We start from the raw sequence: 13,472 nt of genomic DNA, 5'->3' as shown, positions 1-13,472 counted from the left end.
AAATTACTTGTGGGCAAAGACAGCCAAGGAGATATGGGATGTTATGAAAGAAACTTATTCCCAACCCCTTAATGTTGCCAGAGCTTATGAATTGAAATGTGAAGTGAACACTCTTAAACAATGAGAGAAATTGGTTTCGGTCTACTTCTCTACCTTGAAGTCCCTGTGGCATGAGATTGATCACTTAGAGACTCTTGAGTGGGAGAGTCCCAAAGATGCACAGACCCATAGAAAGCAAGTCGAGACAAACAGAGTGTTTGAGTTTCTAGTAGGTCTGAATTCAGAGTATGATATTGTGCGGCAACAGATATTGACCAGAGATAGTGTGTCTCTCTCCCAGGCATACTCCTTAGTGCATAGTGAAGAGAATAGGAGGAAAGTCATGATGCAACCTCAGCCTCTTACACCAGCCCTTGTAGCTGTTAAACCCAAATCAGGAGGTGATTCAGAAAGGGACATGAAGAAGGAAGATAAAAGAGTTGTGGTATGTGAGCATTGTAAGAAACCCAAACACACAAAAGAAACATGTTGAGAACTGCATCCTCATTTGGTCCCGACAAAGTTGAGAAGCAAGAAGGGTAATGCTCATGTGGCCGTGAACACTGATTCAACATCCTCGTCTGGCACAAGAGGCACACCTTTAGAGACCTTAGCTGCAGTTCGGGCTGCTTTAATACAGTTGGAAAAGGAAGTTGGGAACTCAGCTCAGCCACCGCAGTCACCATCAGCCCCTGCCACATCTGCCTTCACTCATTCAGGTACTCGAGCCTCAACCTACCATGCCTCAGCTCCAGGTACTACTGAACCCTGTTGGGTAATAAATTCAGGTGCATCCGACCATATGACTAGCTTGCCTTCATTGTTTACCACTTATCATTTGTCTTCTGGTAGGGATAAAGTATCTATTGCTGATGGTTCTCTTGTCCCCATTTCTGGCAAGGGTGACATCAAGCTATCAGATACTCTCTCTTTGTCTTTTGTCTTCCATGTTCCTAAGCTTGATACTAACCTTCTTTTAGTTAGTAGTATTACCAAACATATGAACTGCTCAATAACTTTCTTCCCTGACCAATGTGTTTTTCAGGACTTGGAGACAAAGAAGGTGATTGGGACTGGCCGTGAGACGAATGGGATCTATTTGATTGGAACTGGCCATGAAATGAATGGGATCTATTTGCTTGGAGACTGATGTGGGCCCCACAACTATGGTCCCACTGTGTTCGTAGGGTAGAATGTGTTCTAGTGATCCTAGGGTTAGCTGGTGGTCAGTTGGTTATTTCAATTATTTATTTCAGTTTTATTTTGTTCTATTTGTTATGTAAATACTAAGGGCGGATATGTCCTTTCCATGTAATGAGCATAACCTATAAATACTAAAAGAAGTGGCGGCGGTAGAACATTCAGATTTTGTCCCTCCTTTCAACCCTTTGTCTTCTACAGTTCTCTCTTCTCTTCCTCTTCTCTTCTCTACATTTTCTGTTATGGGCCCGGGTGTAGGATCTCGTCATGGGTCGGTCCACGGGGAGAACCTCTAGTTTCTCCTTGCCCCTCCTTTTGCGTGCAGACCCTATCGTGGCGACCTAAGGGGTGATTTGTCCAAGAGATCACCCTAACTCTCCTTTACTCTTCTCTTTGACTGAAATTTTGGATGCTTTACTCTCTAATCACAGCTCCTTAAATAGGAGATTACAAGAGGTGAGAGTCCTTGTAGGAAGACTCCTTGTTGAATTCGACTACTTATGGATAAGACTCCTAACTTGGGAAGGATAAGGCTTCCCTAAGATAAATCAAACTCCTACTACTCTTCTAATAGATAAAGTAAGAAACAGATAAGAACAGATAAGAGAAACTGCTAAGGATAAGATAAGCTGCTGCCCTCGTGGGCCCCTCATCACTGCTTCTGCCGGCGGCGGTATGTCTTCCCCACGAACACATCCACAACATTTTTCTTCTCTTTCGAACCTGAAATCTATTAGGGTTCAAGGCTGATAGCAGTCTTGAACGTCTACATAATAAAATAGTGGGGCAGCTGTTAGAGAAGGAACGCAAAGAAAACCTTTAATGACCGAACCCCTTTTTTCTTCTCCTTTTCTCTCTCCTCTTCTCTACTCTTCTCCTCTTGCTTCTCTTATCCTATTCCATCCTTTTTTCTCTGTTTTTCATTTTTTTTGTTTTTTTGTGGTCAATCACAACAAGTTACCAAACCTTTTGTATTTTGGTGAGTTGAATTGACATTTTATACACATTTTTGTGTGTGAATGTTTGATTAGTATAATTCTCTTGTGATCAATCTCTGTAATATTGATGATAATGATAGTTATCATCTCTAAGGAGTTGTGATGCAAAAATTTGAAGGCCTTAAGTTTTCTTGATTGGCAATGAAATTTTTTATTATTTCAGTATGGAAATGCATCATCTATTTGTTTGACTATTCATTAGGACCTGTCAAAAGCAAGTTAATCTCTTATTGTGTAGCTTGAGGTCAATATTCCTTCTATTGCATTAAAAATTACATGCAAGACTAGTGGAGTTTTCTGATTGGAAATATTGTACCTTCTGTCTTTAATAGGTACACTGGCAAGAAACTCTTAGAGGCCAGGTTGCGGGAATACTGACTAGCCATAGGGTGCTAATTGTGTCAGCTGATCTTGATGTTTTGGCAACCAGTTCTACAAATTCTGATAAAGGACTCCCTTCAATATCCTCAAACATTGAAATACTTCTGACTAAATTTATTTCTTCTGTGTAGTCATATTTTGTCTGCATGATCAAGGTGTCATGTCATTGTTTAAATGCTTAACTTAATCTGTACTTTAGATCCCTTTTATGGGTTGGTCCCACACTTCTTTTTTCTACTGCAACTGCAGTTAGTGTCCTTGGATGGGATAGCAAAGTCAGGACCATTCTTTCAACTAGTATGCCCTATTCAGGTAAATTTTCTTCTCCATTCTCCCTTCACCATTATTCTATAGTTGATTGGGTCCTTTTTGAATATTGGGGTTTTGCAGCCTGGTATTTTCTAGGCACACATGTATTGTAAGTTGGGATGCTCTGTTTACCTCTTTCTTTTCCCTTTTTTCTTCTGGATTTTGAAGGTAAACTTGTTCTATGGATGCAGTTATGGTTGGTGCTTTGAATGATAGACTATTGCTTGCAAATCCAACAGACATTAATCCTAGACAAAAGAAAGGGGTTGAGATAAGGAGCTGTCTTTTTGGCCTTCTTGAACCTCTTCTTATTGGTTTTGCTACAATGCAGAAAAGCTTTGAACAGAAGCTTGACTTATCAGAAATACTATACCAAATAACATCAAGGTTTTCTCCTCTTCTTACTTACAGAGACACTATAACTAACTATTTTACCATTTATAGCTTGTTTTTATAAATTTTTTTCACAATTTTGAGTTTCTTTCGGTTTAGGTTTCGTCTTTACTCTTCCCTTTTGATTAAGTAGGATAGCTTCATTCTTTATAGTTAGAATATGTCTGCTTTATATTTTGTTTAGATTCTACTCATGACCTCTGGTATTTTTGTGTACTATCTAAATGAAGGTTTGATAGTTTGCGCATTACACCAAGATCTCTTGATATTCTTTCCAGTGGTTCTCCTGTCTGTGGAGATCTTGCTGTATCACTATCCCAAGCAGGACCACAATTTACTCAGGTCAGTAGCGAATATGAGGTATTCACTTCATTCTTGAATACCTTTTCTTTTTAACTTACCCCTTCTCCTGAATGCGTATAGATGCTGCGGTGCATATATGCAATCAAAGCCCTTCGTTTCTCGACAGCTTTGTCAGTTTTAAAGGATGACTTCTTGCGTTCAAGAGATTATCCACAATGTCCTACTACTTCTCATTTGTTTCATCAGTTTCAGCAATTGGGATATGCCTGTATCAAGTAAGCAAGAAAGCCAAAACTAAGGGGGGGAAGTCTGATCTCTTGGTCATATACAACTACAAAACCTAATAATGAAACTGGACTAGATATCTTGTTTTCTGCTACACATGTGAAGTTGATGTTGAAAGCGCATGGTTTATATGGTATATTGTTCTGTTTTTTTTTCCTTTTTTCTTTTTGCTATTCAGGTGTGGAATTAATTTTCTGGGTAGCAAATATTATCTAGAAATCCTTGTATATTTACTCAGCTGATGATAATGGAAATGTATTAAATAAGTACCTCCATTCATGGGGCAAATTTTTAGCTTAAAACTCCTTGCTTCATGCCCAACTGAGGATTGTGGAATGAACACTTGTACTTGATCCAGAGGATTCCATACCCAATGGATGGTTGGGAGTGACCACAGAATTATCCCAAATTTCCTCCTTGAAAGGTTTTTTCCTAGATTCACTATCCTTTTGATAGATAACTGAAAAGATTCCATTAATATACAAAAATTACAAAGATTACAAAACTAAGCTAGGAACATGTCAAGCCCCCAAAGCTTGTATAGGTGAAGGAGTTGTTGGCTAGGAGGTTTAGAGGTGGTTATAGAGCTTTCTAGCCAAGTAAGAGTCATTCTAAAGGCATCCGGGGCACTCTGGAAAATTGTAGTCTTGTCTAAGGGTCATGAGTGCTCTGGAGTAATCTAGGGCAGTCTAGAGGTGTCTAGAAGGAGAGTTCTATGCTCTTGTATATTTTAGAGTTTTGTGAGAATGTTCTTGAGCATGAGATTTTCTTCTAGAAGGCTCCACTAAAGAGGTGGAACATGTGGTTGTCATGAGGAGGTACAAATGTGGTGAAGATTAGGAGGTGTCATCCAATGGCTGTGGCAAGGAGGTGATGAGTGGACGGTCAGGATTACACTCCCTAGAGCGGTTGTGAGTCCTATAAGTAAGGGGCTCCTCTCTCATTTGCACACAAGCTCAAACACTCAAGTGCTCGAGAGTACATGGAATCATCTAAGTGTTGTAGCCTTTGTACTAAGTACATAGTGAATGCCATATCATTTTCCTAAGCCATTGTGTGTGTATGTTTCTTAGTGTGTCTGTTGAGTGTGCTAAGAAATACACAAGTGATGTACGACCAACTCATAGAGAAAAGGGGCTTCTGTGTAATTCTGATATATTTTGGTCTATTGCTTCTTTAAGCTAGTGGTTGTGTGAGATTAGGGTTTGAGGAAGAGTGTAGTAGAAATTACTGATTGAAGATTTAGATGAATTCCTTGTGAAGAGAAAGAAGAAGATGAAGAGTTTCAGCAGTAGAGAAGAAAAGAGTAGGAATTCAACCAGAATTGAATTAGTTCTGGCCGCCAACCCCTCATTATAATTTATACTTAACTTAAAGAATGGGATATTACAAGAACACCCTTAGTAGGGCGGCTACTAAAGTAGCTGAACAGTCACAACTTAAAAACATAAACTAATGGGCCTAAAGCCCAACAACTTCCTAACTTAATAACTTAAAATAAGAATAAAAACAAATGGGCCCAATAACTAGAATCTGGCCCAACTCAACAAATGTGATGCCTCAAGTTGTGGTTGTTTGTTGGTGGTGATTTTGTGAGTTGGAAAGGGTCTTTGATGTCTCGTGCTGTGGTTGTTTGTTGGTGGTGGTTGACTTGGAAAAGAGGCTGCAATGCCTCAAGTTGCGGATGTCTGTAAGTTGGTAATGGTTTGTGGTATGGTGACAACTTTATTGGTGAACGTGTGAAGCTCCCTTGGTGTATCAATGAACTGTTGCTTCAGAGGTCCCTTCAACATCTCAAGGTTTATGGTTGTTGCTGCTTCAACAGTAAACCTATTTCCATTAAGGTTGCTTCAACATCCTTACTTGCAAACTCAAGTTGGTTTTCCCACCTTGAGTTTGAGGGGACGTGTTGAGAGAAATATTGTATTTGGTTGTATTTGGGTATATTTGTAATAATAAATTAATGGGAACCTATATGTATTTATGGGAGAAAAAGGGGCTTTTGTGTAATTCTTATATATTTCGGTTTGTTGTTTATTTAAGCTAGTAGTTGTGTGAGATTAGGGTTTGAGTGAGAGAGAGAAAGAGTGAGTTTATTTAAGCTAGTAGTTGTGTGAGATTAAGCTACCAAGCGGAACCACATTAAATCCAAGGTTTAAAATTTTAGTCATCGGGCGTATCGTATCGTATCATATCTTTTAAAAACAGATACGGGATACGCATGGAAATCGTGTATCGTCTTTTTTCATGCGTATTGGACCCGTATCGGGGGCGTATCGGAGGTGTATCGGGGTGTATTGACAAAAAAGATACGGCAAAAAACCGAAAAAAAATAATGGGGAAAAGTAAGATTCTTTCACCCCTCAAATGACTCTAAAACTCCAAACCTTATTCCTAGAGTGCTAGATTTGCAAAATTTTACAAGAAACAAGTGTGAATCATTATTTTTTTTGAAGATTTTTCAAATTTTGAAAAAATAAGGAAAATTAGGTAATTTTTTCAAGTTTTTATAATATCTTATGATTTTTTTTTCTTGAATGTATAAATTTATGTTAATCTACATTTCTTACATCCAAAATCACATTTTTTTGTGTTATCTATAGATTTATGGAAATTTCATGAGATATTTGGGGAAAATATAAATTAACGAAAAATTTGAAAATATATATTTTTTCTCTGCGTATAAAGACCAATTATGTTTTAGATCTATAGATTTATCTATCATATCCATAGAGCAATTGAAATTTCTTCTTTAATAAATATTTTTTGAATATATTATGCAATGTTTATTTATTTTTTTATATTTTTTGAAAATAAATAATAAATAATTATTATTTAAATAATAAATAATTATTAAGTATATTTTCACTTAGAAGTTGTGTTAATGCATATTTTATGGTTGGATAAGAGAGTTGGTTTTTTCCCATCCCATTAAACATTAAAACTTAGGAATTATAATTTATAAATTATAGTTAAGTATAGGATTTTTAATGAAATTATAGTAGGAATCTACTGAATTAAAAAATATGAAAGAAAGTAATTTCTTGAGGAGAGAAGGAAGAGAGAAGGAGAAGAAGAGAAGAAGAGAAGTTGAAAAGAAAAGAGAGCCAACAATCTGGCCGAACAGTACAAAGACAACTATGCCCTTATAAGGCGGCAAAACATAAAACAGCATATATAACACTCAAAAACATAATAGAATTTGGACTCACATAACTACTGTGGTCCCTACCTCCTATCTAACAACTAACATAAAACATCTACTCAGAAAAACATCATAAAACTAATTAATCTTCAACACTCCCCCTCAAGTTGGGAGTAAATGTCACACATTCCCAACTTGCGTAGATCATGTTCAAGCTTGTTCTTTGCCACCCCTTTAGTGAGAACATCAGCCAGCTACAACTCTGAAGAGACATAAGGTAAACAAATTTCTCTAGTTGTTACCCTTTCTCTTATAAAGTGTCTATCAACTTCAATGTGTTTTGTCCTATCATGCTGAATTGGATTGTGGGCAATATTGATTGTAGCCTAATTGTCACAGTATAACATCATAGGTTACTCTTCTTTCACCCCAATCTCACTCAAAAGAGATCTAATCCAAAGAAGTTCTAAGACACCATGAACCATGGATCTATACTCAGCCTCTACACTTGACCTTGCCACAACCGCTTGCTTCTTACTCTTCTAAGAGATCAAGTTTCCACCTACAAAGGTACACACTCCTGATGTAGAACCATCTGGTGGAATTGTCATACTAAGTTAGGAACCTCATCACGTGATCTCATCAAATATATCCAAGAATATCGTGTATAGTCATCCACAAACAAGAGAAAGTAACAGAATCCTCCCATGGAAGGGATTTGATATGGCCCCCATACATTAGTGTGAACAATATTAAAAGCAGAAGTATTTCTTTTATTACTTGGTTTAAAAGAATGTCTACAATGCTTTCCTAATTGACAAGTCTCACACTCCAAAGTAGATAATTGAACAAACTGAAACAACTTTGGGAATAGACATTTCAAATAACTAAAAGAAAGATGTCCCAAGCGATTGTGCCAAAGCATAATCCGGTTCACTGACTCTGACCAACTACTACTGTTGCTGCTAACATGATGGTCCTGATGTCTCGGAATCTCATCCAGAAGGTAGACTCCATTCACCTCACGACGACTCCCAATCATCTTCTTTAACTCCAGATCCTACAAAAACACAATTATCAAGAAGAAAGGTCATAGAACAATTCATATTTTTTGTCAAAGAACTAACAGACAGTAGGTTGGTATGAAGTCTAGGGACATGTAAAACAGAAGACAGAGTTATATCATTGGTCACTGTAACTGTCCCCTTCCCAACAATGGGCATATGTGAACCATTTGCTGTAGAGACTCTGTCTCTACTAGAGAACAACTGATATGAACTGAAAATGGTAGGGGCATTAGTCATATTCTTAGATGCTCCTGAGTCTATAATCCAAGGAGATCCCTCCTTACCTGAAGTGGATGCAAGATTTGCAGTTCCTGAGTCTATAATCCAGGGAGGTCCCTCCTTACTTGAAGTGGATGCAAGATTTGCAGTTCCTGAGTCTATAATCCAGGGAGGTCCCTCCTTACTTGAAGTGGATGCAAGATTTGCAGTTGCATATGAACTATCTGTATGTGCAAAGGAAGTGGTGTAGTTGGCTCCTACATTCTGTTGTCCATCTAGAAGGCTAAAGCTGGGTGAATCTTTTTTACTCATAAGCTGTCCAAACCTCTCAAATTTTGTTCTCACTACTGCTATTGCAATGGATTCCCAATCAGTTTGGGAGAGAGGGGCTGAAGAGTCTTGTAGTGGCTACATTTGCATTTCCCTTCTTGTTTCTTATCCGAATAGGCATAAGATTTGGATGAAGCTTCCAACAAGTGTCCCTGGTATGATTAGGCTTCTTGCAATAATCACACACCAAGTCGTTCTTATCTTCCCTTCCCTTCTAGTTTCACTACTCCCCCAGTCTCCATTCGGCTTAGGTTTTGTTGTACCAACCATAGCCAACTAGTCAATCCCAGGCTGTCTTAGCATTACATTCCTCCTACTCTCATCTCCAGAGACAAAAGCATAGGCTTGAGAAAGTGTCACACTCTCCCTAGAAAGAATATGCTGCCTAGCAATGTCAAATTCAGGGTTCAGCCCTACCAAGAACTCAAAAACCCTATTCCTCTCTACCAGTCTGTGATAAGTTGCTGCATCATTTACACTTTCCCATACCACAGTTTCTAAGTGATCTATTTCCTGCCATAGGTTTTTCAGCATGGAGAAATACACAGCAAGAGGTTTTTCTCCCTGTTTCATACTTATCACCTGATTTCTCAAGTGATAGGCTCTGACTTCATTTTGATTATGAGAGTAGATTTCAGTCACTCCATCCCAAATCTCCTTAGCAGTATTAGCCCATGGGAAATTTTTTGCAATATGAAGTAACACACAGCCAGGACATTACCATGTAATTCTCTTGCACCCATCGGGAAGAGTCTGTATCAGGTTTCTTCTCCTCCCTAGTGAGATACCCTAATTTTCCACGGGCAGCAATAGCCATCTTAGTTGATTGTGCCCACTCCAAATAATTTGTACCATCAAGTTTTACTGTAATAATGATCCCATACCAAAAAATATCACTACTACCTCCAACACCCAGTCCCACAATACCGGTAGATTTCATATCGGTTTTCCAACTCTCCATTTTACTTCAAACAGTTCAACAGTAAGAAAAACATAAATTGGAGACCTTCAAAAAATAATTTGATATCACACACACAGAAACCAACCCTTCTGGAAGAAGAAAACCCTAGCTGGAGGGAAATCTCTCTCCTCCCCACGCCTCCCAACAAAGAGAAAAGTAATCTATCATTTCGGGAGAACTAGAAAATTTCAGAAACCAAACCGCCCTCTTCAGAAAATCAAAAGAAAACAAACAATACCCGGGCACCCAAGATCAGATAAAAAAAAAAGAGTCCAACTTTTCTGGGACTCTTCCCCGTACTCTAGTTCTTCCTAATTTTGATGTCGAACAGTAGATCACCTTCCTGATGTCTAGATCCCACCAAAAACTCCAAGAATTGGGCAATCTTTAGTAGATCAATCAGCCCTTTACTGCTTCACGCAGTCGGCTGATCTAGGGCTGCATGAGAATGCTTCAAGAAACCCTAGCCGATGCTCTGATACCAAGTAGGAATATGCTGAATTAAAAAATATGAAAGAAAGTAGTTTCTTGAAGAGAGAAGGAAGAGAGAAGGAAGAGAGGAGAAGAAGAGAATAAGATAAGTTGAAAAGAAAAGAGAGCCAACAATTTGGCCGCCCCCTTCACTTATTATTTATACTAAAAGAATAGAACAGTACAAAGACAACTATGCCCTTATAGGGCAGCAAAACATAAAACAGCATATATAACACTCAAAAACATAATAGAATTTGGACTCACATAACTACTGTGGTCCCCACCTCCTATCTAACAACTAACATAAAACATCTACTCAGAAAAACATCATAAAACTAATTAATCTTCAACAATTATAATTAACTACAATATATTTCTTCATAAAACCATTAAAATATATTAATTTAATGTATATATACCTCACTTAGGTCTTATATTTAGTGTTGTTATGTATTTTTATGATTTATTAAAGTATTTGTAGTGTTTCAAAGTGTATCTATGTGTATCTTAGTTTTTCTCCGATACGTATGCATATCCAAGGCGTATCTCGATACTTCTCTTAAAATTGCCTTTCCGATACACTTGGCGTTTCCGATACTTTAAACCTTGGTTAAATCTTGGTGTTCTCTCTATTTCTTCTTAATTTCTCCTTGTTTTGCTATTCTATTTTATGTTAGTTGACATGGTATCAGATCTATTTTATGTTGTTTAACAATACAAAAAAAAAAGCGAGTATAGACAACTCTAGCACCCCCCCTGCAGAAAAAAAAATCATTCCTTTACAACTGAACCCAAAACAACTAATACCTATAGTTGTTTGATCAAAGCATCAGCCATGTTATTTTCCAATCCCGGAAACCATTGAACCTTAACTTTTATACTTCTAGTCACCATTTAAACTTCTTGAACTTGTTTCTATATGTCCATAGGACCCTCTCTTTGCTCTACAGCCAACTGATTACCACCTTAGCATCATCTCCCTCTATAAAAAACGGCATCCCTGTGCACGAGACTCCTGCCAATGCAAGGTTTGGGGAGGGGAGGATGTACCTAGCCTTAGCACTGTAAATACATACAGAAGTTGTTTCCAAGATTTGAACCCTGGTCACCTAGGTCTCAATGGAGAAACCAACCATTGTGCCAAGCCCACTCTCAAAATCCTTATAGTTAGTCTATTTAACTGCATTTCATTTTCCTTTTATACATCCTGTAATACCGCCAACAGCTCAGCTCTTATTGAGTCACCTTCTCCAATTGGTCTACAAATCTTAATTTTATTGATTGGTGTTGCAAACACTTCTCCCAATTTTCAGATGATATATTCAATTGAGAAAAGTGAGTGTTTGCTGATTTGCTAGAAAGGAAGAGCAAGAAGAGAAGGAAGAGAAAAAAAGAGAGGAGAAGAATGAATTGGTGGCAAAAGTATTCTCGGCTGGCCCTAGAACTTACATAATTGAAATTTCAAAATCTACTTTTGTACTTGAACCCATGAACTCTTATTTTCATAAATTGCTTAATTACCACTAATCCACCTCTTTTCTTTTGTTAATTAATGACTATTGTACATATTACTTTGTTATGCACTATTTTAAAGAAAATATAAATTAAAAGACTTGAACCCTAGTCATTTGCTTTAAAAGTTAAGAAACTTGCCATCCATCCACCATATTTAAGTATATTAAAAATTGTAAAATATGTTATATATAGTATTTATATGATCCATATTTTATATATGTATATGCCACGTCATCATGGTTCGACCTCCGATTCAACCCTGGTTGAACCTCTAACTCGTGAACCTCTCCCTTCTCTGGTTCTATACCCTGCCCAGTTCTTTGAGCATTGGTTATTAAAGTTGTAGATTATATAAAGTTCATATGTTTTTAATATATATTTGAATTTCCATGGTGTATCAAAGCATATCCAGAATCCAAATATGTTTCTTTTAATTGCCTCTTCAATATCTTTATATTTTTCAATGACAATATTCATAAGGTAATAATAAAATACTAAGATACTAATTATTAGATACTAATAAAATAATAATAACAATAAAGTACTAATAAAATATTATTGTAACATTATTAATGTAATAATAAATAATAAATTATTAATAAAGTTGTAAAAATATTAGTAAGATAATGACGAAATAATAAAATATTAATAAATTAATAACAAATTAATAATATAACAAAAACAATAAAGTAAAAATAAAATAATAAAAACAATAATAATATATTAATAAACTAATACAAAACTGAAAAATTTCAACTGATTCTGGTTCTAGGTCCAAATGAATCAAATAACAATGATTGGAATCTGCTCCAATTCCCGTGTAAAACAAACAGGCATTGAGAATGGGTGAATCTAATTCTGTTTCCAAGAGATTTTGATTTTGATCCTGACCATGAACCAAATAGACCCTTAGATTATTGATAAAGAGAACTAAAATAGAAGTGGGGTAGTTTCCAATGTTCTTGATCATTGCTAAGCCTACAAATGGTCTTGATGCATAATTCCCATTTAAATGTGTATTACATGTTGAAAAACATTTATAGAGTGGTGTATTGCTCTTACAAACAGTATGGTAAATGCAATCTATTCAATGTTATGTGCAATAAACGAAGTGGCTAGTATATTTAGCATGTGGGAAAATGGAAAATAGACATTAGATTATTTTTCTTCGAGTACCTAGTACTCTTGAAAATAGGGATTGGAGTTTGTACATAGTTAAGTTCTAGTTGTAAAGTTTAGAGATGTTGAAGAGAGAAGAAAAGAAGAAGAAGTGTCGAGAATGCTTGGTGTGGCACTATTCAGACCAAGAGGCTTTTCATTTCTTCTTCATAAGCAAAATTACAAAGGTGCCCTTGAATAGACGTCCAAATACCAAAAAAATAAAAAATGACAGAAATTCCCTCACACTCTTAACACTCCCCCTCAAGCTGAGCATAGATATTTATCATGCCCAACTTGTTCAAATTGTTGTCAAGCTTTGATTTGGGAACACCTTTAGTAAGACTATCAGCCAACTAGTCTTCTGACTTCACATAAGGTAGACAAATCTCTCCACTGGCAACTCTTTCTCTAATGAAATGCTAATCAACCTCTATATGCTTTGTACGATCATGTTGAACAGGGTTGTGGGCTATGTTTATTGCAGCTTGATTGTCACAATATAATATCATTGGAGTATCAATTTGCACTCCCATTTCTATCAACAAGTTCTTCAACCACAACAATTCTAAGACTCCATGTGCCATAGCTTTGTACTCTGCCTCTGCACTAGATCGAGCTACAACCGATTGCTTCTTACTTTTCCAAGATACAACATTACCACCCACCAAAGTACAATAGCTAGAAGTAGACCG

General features: G+C 36.8%; 1 protein-coding gene across 3 annotated transcripts in view; it reads left to right on the top strand.

Annotated features, from left to right (window-relative positions):
- LOC148876434 (uncharacterized) overlaps positions 1-13,472 on the top strand; it is an 83,391-nt gene that overhangs the window by 59,578 nt on the left and 10,341 nt on the right. For all 3 annotated transcript variants that reach the window (XM_088966823.1, XM_088966824.1, XM_088966825.1), the window contains exons 17-21: positions 2,570-2,698; positions 2,813-2,930; positions 3,119-3,314; positions 3,551-3,662; positions 3,744-3,898. In XM_088966823.1, coding sequence (XP_088822949.1) covers positions 2,570-2,698; positions 2,813-2,930; positions 3,119-3,314; positions 3,551-3,662; positions 3,744-3,898 — 710 coding nt within the window. The remainder of the gene's footprint in view (positions 1-2,569; positions 2,699-2,812; positions 2,931-3,118; positions 3,315-3,550; positions 3,663-3,743; positions 3,899-13,472) is intronic.

The sequence above is a fragment of the Nelumbo lutea genome, chromosome 1, assembly GCF_056320005.1.
Source record: "Nelumbo lutea isolate HS-2025 chromosome 1, American lotus-T2T, whole genome shotgun sequence".
Taxonomy (NCBI): Eukaryota; Viridiplantae; Streptophyta; class Magnoliopsida; order Proteales; family Nelumbonaceae; genus Nelumbo; species Nelumbo lutea.
This window is presented reverse-complemented; position numbering and strand designations above follow the sequence as displayed.